The following is an 18,847-nucleotide window of genomic DNA, read 5'->3' as shown; positions in this document are numbered from 1 at the left end:
TTTAAACACTATATGTTTTAGTGGATTCTTTGATGGTAGTCCAGTTAGAGGACTGTAGACTTTTCCCAGCACAGTTTTTTCTGGTCGTCTTCTAGGCCTTCACCGTGACTGCTGCTGGCTGGAGACTGTTGATTGGTGGACTGCTTCTCTATCCAGTGTTGGCATTGAGGTGTGCCTGTGACTGATGCACTTTTACCAGCTCTACACACATACCACCATGTCAGTGTCACTGTGTGCTGCAAAAGATTCATCACACAAATAATGTCTGACCAGCGGTGGTTGCTTTTCATGGATAATGCTGGGATGTGGGAGCTGACGCATTGTGCGTAGCAGCAGAGGGGCTCCAGGCAGTAATTCTCACAGCTCCAGGGTTTGGGGTTACTCTCTGTTCTCCCTGTGTCTGCATGGATTCTCCGGTTTCTTCCCAAAACAGGCTGGGTGGTGGATTAGCTATGCTAAATTAGCCCTAGGTGTGAATGAGTGTGTGAATGTGTGTGTGCGTGGTGCAATACCCATCCACACAATGAATTACACTCCTCTGTAACAAGGACAAGCTCATCAGCGACAGTCGGGGCTTCGTGTATTCAAACACAGTGGAATGCGGTGAATTACTTTTGCTAAAACTGCCCTTTATTCATACAGCTTTTAGACCATAATTACCTGGTCCTCATGTCTTGTCCAGGGAGAGAAGGAAAGTCTTTCCTCAGTCCTTCTTTCTCATGTCTCCAACCTCTAATTATGGAGTTTGGAGTGGGAGGAGGGTGGATTAAAAGTGGGATAATGAAAATAAGAGAGCAGGGTGGGATTGTCCTAGGACAGAGGTTGCATACAATGCTTAGCACTAAATAAAACTGTTTTATGTAAAGATGGCCTTCTCTTTTTCTCTCTGTAGATTGATAAAATCATGAGTTCCATTGGTGCTGGGATCGGGACAGAGCTCGAGGAGAATGATGAAGACCACACAGGTGTGTGTGTGTGTGTGTGTGAGTGAGAGAGAGAGACCCAGTCCATTGGGAGCATCATATTAGACATAATATGTCTGTGTGTAGTGGATGTGATGGTGTGTGTCGCTGCAGTGTTGTGGATGTAGCTTTCTCTTCAGCTCTGGCACAGTAGGGAGGTTTTTTTGCGATGTAACTATGGTTACTGTGAGCTCCTATTCACTGCCACAGTCACAGTGAGGAATGCAGAGACAGGAAGTTTATGGGTTGTTAGGAGAGAAGTTTATCTCAGAACAGCTTTGAGATAGATCTCAGCAGACAGGAACATCTCACACAGCTAGAAGAGCATCTCTCTCTCCTCTCCTCTCCCCTTACTTCCCCCTCCTCTCCTCTCCTCTCCTCTCCTCTCCTCTTCTCTTCTCTTCTCTCCTCTCCTCTCCTCTCCTCTCCTCTCCTCTCCTTTCCTCTCCTCTCCTCTCCTCTCCTCTCCTCTCCTCTCCCCTTACTTCCCCCTCCTCTCCTCTCCTCTCCTCTCCCCTTACTTCCCCCTCCTCTCCTCTCCTCTCCTCTCCTCTCCCCTTACTTCCCCCTCCTCTCCTCTCCTCTCCTATCCCCTCCCCTTACTTCTCTCTCCTCTCCTCTCCTCTCCCCTTACTTCCCCCTCCTCTCCTCTCCTCTCTTCTCCTCTACCCTTACTTCCCCTTTCTCCTCTCCTCTCCTCTCCTCTCCTCTACCCTTACTTCCCCTTTCTCTTCTCTTCTCTCCTCTCCTCTACCCTTACTTCCCCTTTCTCTTCTCTTCTCTTCTCTTCTCTTCTCTTTTATCCCTTCCCTCATGTCTCATCTCTTTTGCTTTCCTTTCCTGTAATGGTTGTTCATTACACTTTCCACTCTTAGAAATTGCTATTTATGCTACCATTATACCCAACGCTTACCAACACCACCCGTGTGTGTGTGTGTGTGTGTGTGTGTGTGTGTATGAGTGGGTGGGTGTGTATGTATGTGTGTGTATGTATGTGAGAGCGTGGGAGGAAGTCGCAGCAGCTTTGCACTCAGACAAAGCGGCTGTGGCTGATCTGATGGCTATTATCAGCAATGTGAGGTACAGCTAGTGAGAAGCACAGAGCAAGCTAGAGAGAAACGGAAGGGAGGGAGAGAAGAAGAGAAAGAGAGAGACAGAGGGGAGAGACGGAGAGAGATAGAGCGGGGGAGCACAGAGGAGCAGGCTGCAGAAGCATACAGATGAGTGTGGGTGTAGTTGATAAAGAGCATTCTACCAGGCAAGCTGCGCTCTCCCTCTCTGTCTCTCTCTTTCTCTCTCTCTCTGTCCTTCTCTCTCTCTCTCTCTCACACACACACACACACAGACACACACACAGACACACACAGAGCACGGCACAACAAGAAGGAGCAACAGCTGAACAGAAGCAGAGCTCAGAGCGCCGCAGTGCTCTCTGCGTGGATGGGATTTCCATCCTTCAGCATGCCTCTTTTTATCTCTGGACCCTGACCCTCACTTCTTCACAGAGGACATCTCTTTTCTTCCTCTCCCTCTGCCCTTCCATCCCTCTGTCTTTCCTCTCCTTGTTTTCTTCCTGCTCCCTCTTTTCTCTTTTCTCCCACCACAGTCTCCTCTTTTTTTCCAACCTCATCTTTCTCTTCTCCCTATCTCTGTCTTAGTTTCTTTTCCCCTTCCTGCTTTTCCTCTGCATTTTCTTTTTTGACTCTTTACATCTTTGCCTCATCTTTCTTTTCTCCCTCTTTTTGTTTTTCTGCCTCCTCCTTTAGTCTGTTTCTTCTCCATCACCACTACTGTTTTCTTCCTTGGTATTTTTTCGCCTCTCTGCTGCATTTTCTTTGCATCTCTGCTCTCTTTCTCTGATATTTATCTCCATACTCCCTCTATTATCCACCCTCTTTCTCTCTCTCGCCACTTGTTTTCGGGAGCATGGCGGGATCATTTGACAGCCACTTTGCGCGGAACATGATGTGGCAGTGCCAGCTGTCGCAGCCGGACTGCCGCTGCTACCGCGTGGATGGCTACTCACTGCTCAAACGACTCCCTCTGCACCCACTCATAGGGCCGCGCTGCCCTGTGCAGTCCGTGGGTCAGTGGCTCGACAACATCGGCCTCGTCCAATACGAGAACCACTTGCTGGCCAACGGCTTTGACAACGTGCAGTTCATGGTGAGTGCCAACACTTTCCTGTTTGGAGTCATTACCAAACTGTGTCACTAGCGTTAGCGTTTGTGTTTATTGCTTATTTAATCAGCACTTTGCGTTCTATTTATTTGATTTGTGTATTTTATGATGTTTGTTCTGTCTGTAGTTTTCTGTCCTTTTTGTCTTTCGTCTTTACTTTATTGTATTTGTAGACTGTTGTGTTTTGTTTAATTGTGTGCTTTCTTATCATTCCTTCACATGCTTCATGTGACTGGACTATTTATTTATTTATTATTATTATTTAGTCTTGGCTTGTTTGGTATTTTCAGGATTCGCAGTGATGTAACTCTTATGTTGAGATAGTTGAGTTGTATGAGCACAGTCAGCATGTCACAGCTACACATAACAAAACATGCTCAATGATCAGGTTTATGTAACATATATCATGTTTCTCGTGGTTGAATTGTGTTCATGTGTGTGTGTGTGTGTGTGTGCTGTTTTTTGTTATTGTTAATTCTTTGTATAACTCTATAGTTCTAGATGCATGAATAGTCACAAAAGGCACTGTATCTGTAAATAATCATTGGCAAAACATGGACACTACAGTACATAAATGATTTTTGATCATTTTAGATTTTATAACCCATCACTAGGTCACATGTTGAGAGAAACTCCAAACCTGACGTGAACTGAATGATCTGAGGATCATTCACATTATATACCCTTATTCCCCACTTGCCTTCCAAAATTTCTGGCTTCTTAACTTTAATGATGTTCAAGCTAGTTTTCTAAATTCTCTCCAAAAATTAAAACAAGGACAACGCTGGATGTGTTTGCTAGCATTTAAAATTTGTTAAGATTGTAACACATTTTGAGTGTTAAGAAGATCCTGCCTGCCTTTACGGACAAAACCCATAGCTGCAGTGCTGACTGAAACAGAAAATTATGCAATTTATAGCACAGTGGAGAGGAAGAAGAATTTTGATTAGCACAGACCTTCTCTCTCAACTCGCCTTCTAAAAAGATCCCTAAACTTTTCATAAAGAGAGAAACAACAAAGAGAAAAAGAAAACAAATGAAAGGGGCTGAAGTGTGGATGCAAAAACTCTTTTCTAATTGTTCAGAGGCTCTGACCCAGAGAGAAAGAGAGAGAGAGAGAGAGAGAGGGAGAGGGAAAACAAGGTGACTAGCTTTCTTTCTAAACTTAATCCCGAAGCTGGCTCCTAGCAGAACTCTGGGAGGGTGCAGATCCATTATTGCAGCAAATATCATAGTCTGTTGTCATGGTTAAGAAGTATGTATATACAATTAGCAAAAGCAAATGCATGATCAGTAATTAAAAGGTCAAACCAAGATCAAAACCACAAAACAGCAGAGAATATAAAATATGGAAAACTAGGGCAAAAAACATCAAACTAGAATAAGCTTAGAATTACTGTAGAAATAGACCCCTGAGTGAGACACGTCACTGTGATCATCAGCTCATCAGCTGCGTCTCCCGGGTGCCAAAACTTAGCAGAAGTCTATACTGATTATTAAAAACAAGTCATGTTGGGTGTCAGAATGGGAAAAGTGGTCATAAACACATTTGCTTTTACTGCATGCTATAAAATCAGACACCTTTCCAAGCCAACAGAAGACGTTTGTGGTTACAGGCAGTTAGGAAGGAGAATTGGTCCGAGGAGCTCCGTCTTTGCAACGCTCATTTCATCTCAGCTGGTTAGTTTACTATCATATCAGTGAACTAACTAAGAATTTAACAGACTTAGCTTAGCTAACATGACGAATTTATGTGGCTTTAAAAAAACCTACATAGCTTGCCTAAAATCTACATCAAGAAATTAGCTACTTAACGCTACATAGCTAGCTCAGATTCTTACTGAGGTGCTGCCTATAATGGACACGTTTATTGTACTCATAAAACATTATGTCTTGAACGTGCCTACATCAAGAAACTTATATGTCTTCAGTTTCTCTCTAGTATGAACTCTTGGGGTTTCTGTGAGTATATGTGTATATATGTCCAGTCATGGCAGGCTAGACCACCGCTTAGCATCATTTAGCCACAAACAGGATGCCAAGCCATGAGGACCTTCTACAGTTACACCATTGAAAGTGTTAGTTTAGTTTAGTGTTAACCACAACACAAGTTAACACTTTCTGGCCAATGAGAATTGAGTATTTAACAGTGCTGGGGTATAAAGGGCAATAATGGTGCATTGGAGAGAGCAGGCTTTGTTTCTGTAGGCCAGTTTCACCCACAGCATCGCCAGCTTTTTAAAGCCACTCAGTGATTGAGCTTTTCACACAGCCAGGAAAAGGTAATCCTGTGTGCCAGTACAGAGAAGAGTCTTGATGCATGCCTTACTCATGTCCTGAGGGACGGCAGGTCAAGTCGAGATACGTCTGTAGCGTGAAGGGCGTGTGGTGCAGAGGGGTAGGTGGGAGCTGGTATGTTTTTGGCTACAGGAAGCCAGTGGAGAGAACTGTGATGTGGAAGAACTTGGGGAATTTCTCATTCTGAATCAGTTGTAGTGGTCTACCAGAGCGCAGGAGAAAAAGTGCCAGGAGCGAGGTGCATTAGTCCAATCTTGAGATGACAGGATACAGAACAAGCAGCTGAGTGGCCTCAGTGGAGAGAATTGGCCAGATCCTCCGGACGTTATGAAGGGAAACCTACATGACAGAGTCATGATAACCCAGTCTCACAGAAAAAACATTCACATGCAGCGTATCTGCAGCACCTTCTATACGTCTTCTACACCTTCTATATATAATGCATAGCAACATACCAAACTTTCACTCGTATGCTCTGTATACCACGTTCTACACCACCATAATTTAACCACACCCACCTCTATCACTACACTATTTGAGTAAGATTGATATATAATAAAGAATTGTACCTCTTTTTTTAAAATGTATTGAGCATTTCATGAGTAAAGTTTGTGCTTTTCATGATGTGATCAGACATACTGGGCTCATGAATCTTCTTCTTTTCTCCGCACACAATGCGGGTGTTTTAAAAATGTGGAACGTTTTTAGGCTGTAAATTCTTTAGGCTATTGAGAATACAGAGCCATTTCACATTTCTAAAATACCTGTGTTTCTGTGCTGCATTACCGTGTGAGTAAACTTGCAAGCCTGAGTGAGAAGTTTCATGAGCCTGGTAAGTTTATATCAATATAAAATTATTTATCACATACTAATCTTCTTCCCATAGCGTAGTGGTAGAGGTGGGCTTAGGTAAAATATGTTGGTGCAGAACGTGGCATGCAGAGCGTTCGAGTGATTGCTGACTGTCCAGAACTGCACCAAGGTTGCGTGCACCGTCAGATGGTATTCCCTTCTCCACATTCTTACTCACAGCAAATTCTTCACAAGGACAGCTATTACTTAAGCAGGGATCCTGTGCGTAATTGCGAAACGGAAACCAACTGGCATGAAACTTGGCATGAAGGATGAATTTGCATGCATGTTTGGACTGTATATGAGCTGTGTGTGTATCCTGAAACACATCCTACGTGAACACTGCAGCTGCACTAATGGCCATCGTTACTGCAGCCAGAGTAGCTTAATGAAAAAAGTGTTCATCTAACTGCTTGTAATGATTTAAAGAACTGATCTGTGTTTTTCACACAGCAAGTCTTTATTAGTGCTTGAGCTTTCTCTTTGCTGTAGTTGCTAAGGTAGAAGACAAGCCCCAGGTTACGCAAACATTTAAAAACTTATAGATTATAAGTGTAATGAAGTGCTCCATTGGACTTGGCTGGAATATCTGACCGTTTTTACCTTGTTTTTACTGTTTATTTAAAAATTAAAAGCTTTCCTTTTGGTTACTAAAGTTAAGGTAAGGGTTAGATTAAGGGGTAGGCATAGCATTAATTAATAATTATGTTAATGGAATACTAAGATAAACGAAGTTTATGTTTGTGTGTGTGTGTGTGTTTATTTTTCTCCATGATGATAATAAATAATTTTGATGGTGTTTGGTGACATATTTCAATCGCCCTCTCCTAGACCTGCATCTTTTCTTTTGGTTGCCGAGGCAACCGCTGTGTTTGAGACGATCATGCAGTGAGAGCCACACAGGAGAAATCAGTGTTTCTGTAGCTTCAATTTGCTTAGTTCAGCTTATAGCCTTCGAGCATGCAACTGTGCAACTGTTCTTTCTTCATTAATATGCATGCATAAGTGTGTGTGTGTGTGATACTCATTTGTGCATTATAATGCATATAGCGTTGTATGTGTGTTATATGAATACAGATCCCTCACTGAAGAATGTCTTCCTCTCTCTCTCTCTCTCTCCCTCCCCCTCTCTCTCTTTCTTTCCCTCTCTCTCTCTCTCCCTCTTTCAGTTTCTCATTTTCTCTCTTATCCATGTGCACTCTCAGAAATAAACGTACACTGAAAAAAAGTAATTTTGTGGTAACAATTTGCATTTTTTAAAGAAAGTAAAAACATTTTAAGTAAAATGATCATGTAATCTACTTCATTTAAATGGTTAAATATTAATAAAACAAGTAATTCCAACTGTTGCTCCATTCTTTTGAGTATATGTAAATTAAAATTCTTTAATTAAATGTGAGAGCTTAAATAAATTACACAAATCGCTGTAAAAAGGACACGTACTGGACATCACTTCTTGCTCGTTTCTGGAGAATTTCGCAAATCATTTATCATCATTACTACTTACATTACTCCAACTGGCACATGCACTTGAACCCAGCATGAGTAGTTAACCAACCTGCATGCACACACACACACACACACACACACACACACACACACACACACACACACACACCAACCATATACCTGACTGAGAAGCACAAAGAGGGAACCAAGAAAATTTTACCAAAGCATTGAATCTTGCAAAACATTTCATAATACAGCAGCCTTAGGTCTTAAATCCAACAGAAAGCTATTGTGAAATATAAAAAAAACATCAATAACACTCAAAATTAAATTAGTTTAAAGTTCTGCAATATGCAAATAAAATAATTTCATAAACCTCAGTCTGATGTTACTGTGTTGTGAGCCGTAATCATTTCAACTGTATACACTGTGTTCATTTAATACTTTATGGCACTGAGTTAATTTCACCTTCATCATTAAACATATGCAAAGGAAACAGAATGAGTGCAGCACTGAAGCAAGCTCTGAGTAATCTAAGTAAAATATACACTTTGGGTTTAACCACATACGCTATATGGCCAAAAGTATGTGCACCCCTAACCATCACACTCATATGTACATGTTGAACATCCCATTCCAGATTTATTCCTCCTGTGTTTGCTGTTATAATGAGCTCCACTCTTCTGGGAAGCTTTCCACTAGATGTTGGAGCGTGGCTGTGGGGATTTGTGTTCATTCAGCTACAAGAGCATTAGTGAGATCAGGCGCTGATGTTGGGATGTCGAGGAGGTCTGGGGTTCAGTCGGTGTTCCAGTTCATCCCAAAGGTGTTCAGTGGGGTTGAGGTCAGGGCTCTGTGCAGGACACTCGAGTTCTTCCACTCCAACCTTCACACACCATGTCTTCATGGAGCTCGCTTTGTGCACAGGGGCATTGTCATGTTGGAACAGGTTTCAGCCTCTTAGTTCCAGTGAAGGGAAACTGTAATGCTACAGCACACAGAGACACTCTATACAATTGTGTGCTTCAGACTTTGTGGAAACAATTTGGAGAAGAAACACATATGGGTGTGATGGTCAGGTGTCCACACTTAAAGCATTTAAATAATTCTAATACTATTTTGTGATAGTCACAGATCACAGATCACAGATTTGTTTTTGTCATATTAACTGAACCACTGAGGAACTCTGCAGGTTGTCTCTTTTTTTAACCTTTAGTAAGTATAATTCACTTGGGAAACTGAAAGTAGCATAATGTCATGAGTAATGTGTACAAATGACACAAAATGTACCTTTAAAATTCATTTAACGTACATAATGTTCAAAGAAATCATACAGTTTACTGCCTTTATTCTGAGAGTGAGGTGACCTTCTTGTCTGACTTCATCAACATTGTTTCCTCTGCATATTTTGTGTAAGTGTAAAATGCATCTACACTGATAGACAGTGCAGGTCTTATCCTCTCTTGAAATGTGTGTGTGTGTGTGTGTGTGTGTGTGTCACCAAACCTATGTACCATGGTTAGTAGTTAATGTGTTGGACTTAACTGCTGCTTGTTAACAACACATTTTTACATGTGAATTTCTATTCACCTGCTTTTTGTCAGATTTCAAGTTGACATTAAAAAAATGCAAGTTGTATTATCACATATCTTTTACCAATACTGCGTCAGAACGTTACTCATGGCAAACATAGTTTATTTCAAAATTCACACCTTTTTGTTAGTGCTGCATTATTGTTTCCCCCTCACACTAAATTTAATTTTACATTAAAATCAATTTAAATGTCATTATTTGTTTATTCTCTCTCTCTCTCTCTCTCTCTCTCTCTCTCTCTCTCTAGGTGTTTTATGTGCAGATCGCATTACCTCTGCAGAATGAAACCCTGTTACAGACTTTTAATAAAGCAGTTAACTTACTTGCCTTTACCAGTAGTTCTTGTTGTGCACCAGTGATTCCTCTAAATGTGAATTTCTTGCATAGTTTTAGCAACGAAGTCCCCTGTTTCTTATCATGTCCATATTGCAGCATTTCTTCACATTTATCTGAATTCTAACATTATATAAGGCAATGTCGTGTTTAAGCAGAGAGCAGTTTATCACAAATACCCATTCTGCATTTTTAAAACTTTCTTATAGACAAACTGAAACAAATTTGGATTTTATGAGTGTGTTTTCAAAACATATTTCAAAACCGATCATCATGTGACGTCCAGTCAAGCTCTTTATCTTGCTCCAGATTATTCAGTTTATTACTATAGAAGGTATTTGTGCCAAAATTAAAATTAAAATGTGAAATTGTAAATGCCCATTTTCCCAATCCATCTTTTTGTCATTTCATTTTCTTCATCATGTATAGTATTTCATGGCCATAATTAAATTGAAACTCTAACAGGAAAAAGAAAATCCAAACTACACTTCTTTTCGTTTTCATAGCATTAGGCTACGTTCCTAACAAAATTCAAATTAAATATAAAATGGATAAATAAAATCAAATGCAAAGTGCAAGTATGAGGTTCCGTGTTCAGCGTGGACGTGCTGTTAGAGCCACAATGAAAAATTAAACACAGATGATCACTAAAGGCACCCGCTGAACATTTACTTTTCATTTCCCACTTTACCTTTTCACTTTCAAGTTCACCAAATACACTGAGTAGCTATGGGCGTGGCTAAGACTTAGACCACGCCTACTCGTGCTTTTACGCTGAATGCTGAGCTAAATAAATGAAAGCAATGCAGAGGACGAGAGTGCAGCTTACAGCAGCATGATGGAGATGACTGTAGGGAATTAATGCAGGATGAAGAATTTGTTTAATTTAAAATGTGAAGTGATAGTCTTAGGGACATGGACGTGGACGGCGTTGTAGGGCAGAAATTACTACTACAGACGCTGAAGTGTACGCAAGGCGATGTTGACTATGGAAAGCCAAAAGGGTCACATAGAAAGAAAACACTGTTTTGTATGAAATTAAGTATATGCAGAATGTGGATATAAATTGATTAGTTTATTAATGCAGCTCTATGTGCATTATTTATAGTTCTACACTGCATTAATGCTTATTGGATGTATTGTCTGTTAAATATGTTCTGTTCCCAAACGTAATTTAGGTCGTTTTGTCATCAGTATTTAGTTGATTCTGGGTGGCTCTAGTTCTAAATTATTCCACGGTTGAAAGAAGCCATCAGCACAGTGCAGCGGAGGAGCTCGCCGAGTGTTAACGTACTAAACTGGAGCCCATTTTGCTGTGAAACTGCTAGAAGAATGTAGAGGTTGATTCAGTATATTCCCAAAGAAGGTACATAAGCCAAGATTTCTTAAAAGGTGTGAGATATTTATTTATCATTTAACAGTTCATCAAGAAAATGAAAAGCCATAGTGTAGTTTGGATTTTCTTTTCCCTGTTAGGGTTTCAATTTTAATTATGTAATTTTAATTTTTTTTTTTTTTTTTGACTCTAATGTTGCATGTTTACATGAAAAATGCAAATAGTGCTATTTCATTTTATGTTTTTTTTTTTTTGGCACCATTGAAAATGGCAAGTGGCGGTTTGTATTTCAATTTTCAAGTTTTAATTCAAATTTTATTTTTGGCACAAAGTACCTTCCAATCATTTACTTTCCTGTGTTTCTAAGTATTACTAATCCCTTTTATTTTCCTGTTTTTATTAAAACCAAAAACCTGCACTTGAGTCCATCTGTCCGCTTCATAATGATTGCTCATTCTGAACAATAATGAAGGCTTGGGCTAATTGAGAGTCCTACATTTACACACACACACAGACACACACACACACACACACACACAGACACAGACACACACACACACACACACACACACACACACTGCTTTGCCAGGAGCTCATTATTATGTAAGACTACACTATCTGCTAACTCCAGATGACTGGGGTATCTGAAAGAAGCTTAGAAAAGACTCTCACTCTTTCTGTGCCTGTCAGTCTTTCTCTTTTCACTACCTCACCTGTCATCACGTTCCTGCCTCTAAGTTGGTGTAATTTGGTGTACGTATCTAATAGACTAAACCCCTATGAAATACGTTGAAATTTGATTAATATTGCGCTGCTGCTTAGCCGCAGTGTCTCCTAGTCTCTGATGTGAAGCTGTAACAAGTAGCCTGTTAAAACGTATCATTTAAAAAAGAGAGATGGACAAAGCTTTCGCATCCTCATAACAAAAAGCTTTTCTGGAGAGAAGAGGTGATGTTTAACAGCATTGGGACTTTCATTTCCTACCATTCCCTTTCATGCCCAAATGACTCTTCTTTCTATTCAAGTGAAGACTTCAATCTCTTAATCTCCGAGGAACTGAGAATCTCCACACACTGTATGAGTGTTTACATTTACGGCATATGACAAATGCCCTTATCCAGAGCGACATTTATCTCCTTTTTATACAGCTGAGGGTTAAGGGCCTTGCTCAAGGGCCCAGCAGTGGCAGTGCCAGGATTTGAACTCACAACCTTCTGCTCATTAGGCCAACATCTTAACCACTGAGCTACCAGTGCCCCTGTACTCACGGCCTGTGTGTCCACTCACTGTATGTATGTCCACTCAGTGTAGTATCAGCCAAAGCATTTTGCATTATGTTATGTAATGACATGATAATAAATGTAAATGTAAAGGAGTACACAAGTTTGATATGTGTAGTCTGATTCCTGAATCGTCTGACCACTGAGACTGCGTATTTTCATCTATTGGGAGAGGGTCTGATTGTCCTGTTCTGATAATGCTATTTTCATCAGGTCTATTTTTGAATAGAACACTCTTTCATGTGGTGCATCATGGTACTTATTGCCATGGTTACTCGCCAGCCTGCTTGTCCAGGGTAACTAAAGTACTGCGGGCGAATAGAAGAGTGTGGTATGTACCACTGTTGTTATTCTGCTCTTTATGAGATCATGTAGTTGTTGTCGTTACAGTTCAGCCGAATGACATACTGTATGAAAGCATACCTGATCCCGTAGAGTACACATACAGTATATATAGTACACGTGTGACACAGATGTAACACTTTACAAGCACGCTTTACAGCTCCTGAACACATGAGCTACTGTACGGAATATATAGCAGGATGCTCACTTTATTGCTCAAGTATTTCATTTCTGATCCTTAATGTGAGCTTCAGCTCAGAACACGTGAGGATCTTATCAGAGAGAAGATGGCAGAAAGTGGAGGGGGGCTAAGACTTATGGAGAGGCAAGAAAAGAATGATAGTTATGATCAGATGAAGAATTGAAAATGTTTACACAGAACACAGCACAGTCATATCTGTGGCCACGCGCAGTGAGCCGTGCCTCCGTCCTGTGTGCCGCTGCTCTAGTCTGGTGTCTCATTGTGGTGACTGGAGCAGATGTTTGGTGCTCAGAGCTTTAATCAACATGATTTAATTATCCGTAATGCACCACACAGTCTGTCCACTATTCTTATTATTTTTTTCCTGATTTGTTTGTGCTTGTGTGTGTGTGTGTGTGTGAATGTGAACACTGGAGTGTAAGTGCATTTATGTTTAATGCGCTCAGATCTCTGTCGGGTGCCCAGCTGATTGGTCTGATAAGGCTTAAGCAAAGGTCATTAAAGGTGAAACTCCACATGAGGCAATAGTTTGATACTACTGTGTGTGTGTGTGTGTGTGTGTTTGAGTGTGTGAGCATGCACATGCTGGCATGCATTTAGCTTTCTCCATGGTAGTAGAAATATGTCATTTGTAGGTGTTTCCTCCATACTGGAGGGGGGAAAATTTGGTCTTGGCAGTTCCCACTCACTAGCTAGCTCTCCCCATCACATGACATTTACCAACATCTACTAGCATGTGCTTCCTCCAAGACATGTGAAGCCAACCTCTGCATTTTTCTTCAAAGTGCTGCTCATGCTTCGTCACAGGGCAGCGTAACACACTTGGAGGAACGCGCTATCTGCACTAATCTGCATGCATGAGCTCACAGATGCCCGCGATTGTGTAGTGATTGTGTAGTCTGTGAGTGATGTGGGAGAGAGAGTATGCCTCTGCCACAGATAGCTGTGGATTCGAACTCGTCAGCTCCAGACGATAGGGCAAGCGATATTCCGTTGCACCACTCAGCCTTGCTTTTATTTTCAAGGTAGAAAACACAAAAGAGTTTTGCGGTACTGAGGTTAATGTTCAACCCTGTGTGTGTATGTGTGTGTATGTGTGTGTATGTGTGTGTGGCTGGATAGGAGGACTTGGGAAGCAGGAGTATTTTTGGCAGCGTTTTTTTTTTTCTTTAACATTTTTTTCCTTTTGCACAGAGCAAGTGCATATAAGCACAAGTCTCATGAACAGGAGCAGCCGAAAGAACAGCAGCAATCAAACCAGTCGGCTGTGTTCAGTTTCATGTGCTCGGGTTTGTTTTTGTGTAGCTTTCGTCAGTTCTGTCTCCCTCTAATTTCCAGCACATACTGATGTAAACAGGCTGCCAGTAACAGTCCCTGAGACCTCAGCCTGTGCATCACCTTGAACTTGAAAGGTTGTAAGGATAGATACCACTGAGTAATCAGTTCCTTGGCATCCTTCATGCCATGGGGCGTGATCAGCGTGATGTAGCTCACTAGGTGCTTCTCCTTCACCATCTCCTTCGTCTGCATCCGTCTGCAGAACAAAAAGGAGAGGGAAGTCAGGAGAATGTGAATGAGCATTTCAGGGCATTTCATATAATCACTGATCTGAAAAATGGTCACAGAATCCCATCTGTAAAAGTTTTTGCACTTTTTCACCTCTCTGTGTGAAAGTCGTTGATTCTTGGCTAAATTTTATTGAGGAAACATATCTGACTCTTTCAGCACTTAACCTGCTATTACTATTATTATGATTGTTATTATGATCATGAATTTGTCAGTTTATTGATTGTTTCATTTATAATCTGATCAGACGTGCTGCAATCTGATGTGCTGATTCATTTTGTCTTACAGGGCAGCAATGTGGTGGAGGACCAGGACCTGCTGGAGATCGGGATTCTAAACTCGGCACACAGACAGCGCCTTCTGCAGGCCATCCGCCTACTTCCCAGGGTTAGTACACCAGGCAGAGATCGCACAGAGGCCATAATGCCTCTCACTGTTAAACAAACAGCAGCGACATTTAAGCATGGCACACACCATGTATCACCATGAGTAGCTGGAATCATGAAGGTCAGTGTGACGCAGGATATTTATTCCGTAGCAGACTAGAAATGACCAGATTTGGCACAGAACAGGATTAGCTGAACTTTTCCCCCTAGCCTTCAGCATGAAACCACTACAGTTTTATTCAGTTGTGTACTTTGGGTTAAACAAACAAGTAAACAAACAAGTCAAGTTAAGTAGATTTATTGTCAGTCCTCTATACAGCTTGTGTGCACTGGAACAAAATGTCCAAGATGGCGGCGTGGTAGCCGCAGTGGCCACTTCTGGTCCAAAAATATGGTACTATGTTACATGTATGGTGCTATGCTATGCATATTAAACTCACAGTCTCCATTTCTTTAGGTTAAAACTCAGAAAATTTAACAAATTAACAATTTACATGCAGGCCCAAGTGGTATTATACTTTCAAACACTTCTCTCCAGATATGGAACAAATTTGAACATTAGCCATCTGTACTGATAGAAAGGTAACATCTTGGATCCATCTTAGTCCAGGATCTGAAAGATAAATTAAAAATCTGTATTTGTCTGGTGAAAGAGAGGCGACAGCGACAATGCACTGCGCTGACAAGATACATGTCGCCTAATATGTATATCAGACCCCAATGTGGTCTTCTGCTGTTGTAGCCCATCAGCCTCGAGGTCTGATGTGTTATACATTCTGAGATGCTTTTCTGCTCACCACAGTTGTAAAGAGTGCTTATTTGCATTACTGTAGTCTTCTTCTGACTTTTCCACTCACACAACTGCTGCGTTTTGTTTTCACACCATTCTATGTAAACTCTAGAGACTGTTGTGTGTGAAAATCCCAGGAGATCAGCGGTTTCTGAAAAACTCAAACTGGTACCAGCAACCACGCCACCGTCAAAGTCTCTGAGATCACTGCGATGTTTTTGCCCCGTTCTGATGTTTAATACGAACACTAACTGGAGCTCTTCATCTGTCTCTGTGTGATTTTTTTGGCTGATTAGATCATTTCATGAATGTGTGCAGGTGTACAGGTGTTCCTAATAAAGTGACTGATGCGTGTATAAATAAGTCTTGTTTTGAAATACAAAGTTCTGAATGTAGGAACAAAACAAGGCTTGCTTATATATATACACTCGTCAGTCACTTTATTAGGAACACCTGCACATCTGTTCTCAAAGAAGCGTTAAACGACAGTGAATTCCTCTGCTCTGCGTCTGTGCTGAGAGTGAAGTGATTAACACTCGGGCGTGAAATGGACGTTGAACAGGTTTCACATATTCATTTTCTGCTTTCATAATCGTGCCTCTATGCAGAAAATCACTCGGCTGTACGTAGCCTGTACTTCCATGTCAGAAGTTGGATCTTCTTTCAGCCAGTCTATGATGGTTATGATTCCTGACAGAACCACACAGTGTTGTTGAAGTCTCAATTCTGATTGGTCAGAAACTGTTGATGCATTTTCTATAACAGTAGTGCATCTGCAATTCAAATCACAGGTTTATATTAATGCAATTGTTCTAGTATGTTATTGTTTCCATAGTAACCCTCATTCACAGGGACTTTTTTGGTGGATGTGCCACATAATCTAAGCGTAACAATAAACATTTTTTTTCCTACCAAAAAACTTTTGGTAGTAAAAAAAAAGTATAATCAGTGGTATGGTAAAGAATTCTGTAGGGAGACATTTGTTAAAAACAGGCTCTGCTGTGAGCACTTTGTAACAGTCAGAGGTAAAACTGTAACGTAAAGTTTTCTTCATGATGGAGGAGAATGCTACAAGCTGCATGTTTCTGTCCCATTCAATACAGAGAGAAAAAAGAGAGGCTGGTCTTCACTGGCTATAGCATAGCAGTATCACACCACCCCATCGTTGATTATTTTCCCTTAACAGCCAGAGGTGGGTAGAGTAGATAAAAATATCACTCAAGTACAAGTAAAACTACTTATAAAAATAATTACTCAAGTAACAGTAAAAGTAATCATGTTAATAATAATAACTTGAGTAAGAGTGATGAAGTATCCCATGAGAAGTCTACTCTGATATAAAAGATGAAGCAGCATGTCCCAGTCCTGTGATGGGTACGATAACACAGAACCATTTTCATTTTCAACACAAAATCTCACACACACCCCAAAAAACAAACATTTTCCCAACAGTCGACTGTCTTTATTCTCACAACATCTTAACAACACAAACTTGTCAGCATCTGCATTTAAACAAGACAACAGAAGAGAAAGTGTGTGTAGAGAGAGAGAGTGTGTGTGTTAGTATGTTTGTGTGTTAGCATATTTGTATTTTTCACTTGATAAATGGTTAAAGAGTGTGAATGAATAGTGTCTTGGGCTAAATGGAGCTCTAAAGTTTACACTTGTTAAGCATTTGCCTTTGAAATACACTTTATTCTTATAAAAATACGATTTATGCATCTGCTCACCGTGTAATCAAGGTATACATTTTATCAGTTCATGTATTCCCTAGGAATACCTTAAAATATCATCAAATTTCATCTCAAAACATGGCACATCTATACTTTATACTTTAGTTCTATACTTCAGGGTGCTCTCAGGATTCGTGTCTGAATGTAAGACGTCATAGCTGCTGCTCAGTTTGCATAATTTAGTGGAAAATGGATATAAAAATGTGCAAATGTCCAAATGTATTCCAAATGTTTGGAATAAACGTTTAAATGGGTGTTGTTTCTAAGGTTGACATGTTTGTCATGCTGGCACGTATATCAGAAAAAATTGTGATCAATCGATTACATAAAAATACGTATATAAAAAAGAAGAAAAAGGAGTCAGTGTGTTTTAGATTTTATATTAAAATAAGGTCAACGTGCCCGTAGTTACTGAAATAGGCAACATCGTGACACTTACCGCAACATGTTTTCTTAGGTTGGAGCTGGAATTCCTGTACGCCGAGATGTCAACTTGTTTTGGTGCACATAGCAGGCATCGCATTATGTAACTGTTCGTTTTCACTGCTTGGAGTGAAAAAATAGATTGAATATGAGGCCATGGGTTTCCTGCCTCCGTCGACACACTCGCTTCTTCCCCCTCTTCGGCCATTATCTTCCAGGACTGAGCTCGCTAAAAGAGAGACTCGTGATTATACGTGATATAAAGTAATTATTAAAACTACATTTATTTAATTAACATTTATCAGTTACAGAGGAACACCACCGAATGTAGTGAAGTAAAAGTACATTTCTGTCATTAAAAATGAACTTGAGTAAGAGTGTAAGTATGGCCAGCTAAACCTTCTCTTAAAAGTACTTTTTTTTTCTTTCAAAAAGTTACTCAAGTAAATGTAATGAAGTAAATATAGCACGTTACAACCCGCCTCTGCTACCAGCATGCCCCCTGGTGTTTTATTCCTTACATAATGCAGAGGATTTAAATCAGCCAGTATCAGAAATGATCAGTGTTCATGTGATCCTGAACTCTCATGAAAAGTGAAATGAACGAGATAAAACAATGGCTGATTTAGTATTTGTAGATGAATAATATGAATACACAAGGTCAGGAAGAGACTAACAAGCTGGACAGTAGTGCTGAATCCCTCCAGAGCTGGTGTGAATGAAGATGCTAATAATCGTGGGCTGTTAAAAGCACACACTGTTCTCTGCTGAGAGCGTGAACACGACCTGAGTCTCCAGTGATGAGAAGCTGAGCTGGTCTTTATGCTTTGTAATGATACAACTCCGTGTGTGTGTGTGTTTGTGTGTGTGTGTCTCAGGTGCGGCCCATAGGCTATGATGGCAATAACCCCACCTCAGTGGCAGAATGGCTGGAGTCTCTAGAGCTGGGAGACTACACCAAGTCGTTCCTTATCAATGGCTACACATCCATGGAACTGGTTAAGAAGATCTGGGAGATTGAGCTCATCAATGTAAGTCCCAAAATATCTTCTTTTATCTTTTACTTCCTGTGTTTGAAGCCTGCTGCTTGATATAATCATGAGCAAGTATTCATTAAAGTG

The 18,847-nt window shown here is 40.6% G+C and overlaps 1 protein-coding gene across 8 annotated transcripts in view; it reads left to right on the top strand.

Moving 5' to 3' along the window:
• Positions 1–18,847, top strand: part of anks1b (ankyrin repeat and sterile alpha motif domain containing 1B) — a 195,284-nt gene that overhangs the window by 134,405 nt on the left and 42,032 nt on the right. For 7 of the 8 annotated variants that reach the window (XM_026919638.3, XM_026919636.3, XM_026919637.3 and 4 more), the window contains 4 exons: positions 893–965; positions 3,022–3,128; positions 14,683–14,781; positions 18,605–18,757. In XM_026919638.3, coding sequence (XP_026775439.1) covers positions 893–965; positions 3,022–3,128; positions 14,683–14,781; positions 18,605–18,757 — 432 coding nt within the window. Of the gene's footprint in view, positions 1–892; positions 966–2,762; positions 3,129–14,682; positions 14,782–18,604; positions 18,758–18,847 lie in introns of those variants that run through there. The other variant, XM_034307153.2, reaches the window with a different exon arrangement.

This window comes from Pangasianodon hypophthalmus, chromosome 9 (assembly GCF_027358585.1).
Source record: "Pangasianodon hypophthalmus isolate fPanHyp1 chromosome 9, fPanHyp1.pri, whole genome shotgun sequence".
NCBI classification, from domain to species: Eukaryota; Metazoa; Chordata; class Actinopteri; order Siluriformes; family Pangasiidae; genus Pangasianodon; species Pangasianodon hypophthalmus.
Note: the sequence above shows the minus strand (reverse complement) of the source record. Positions and strands in the feature narration are given on the sequence as shown.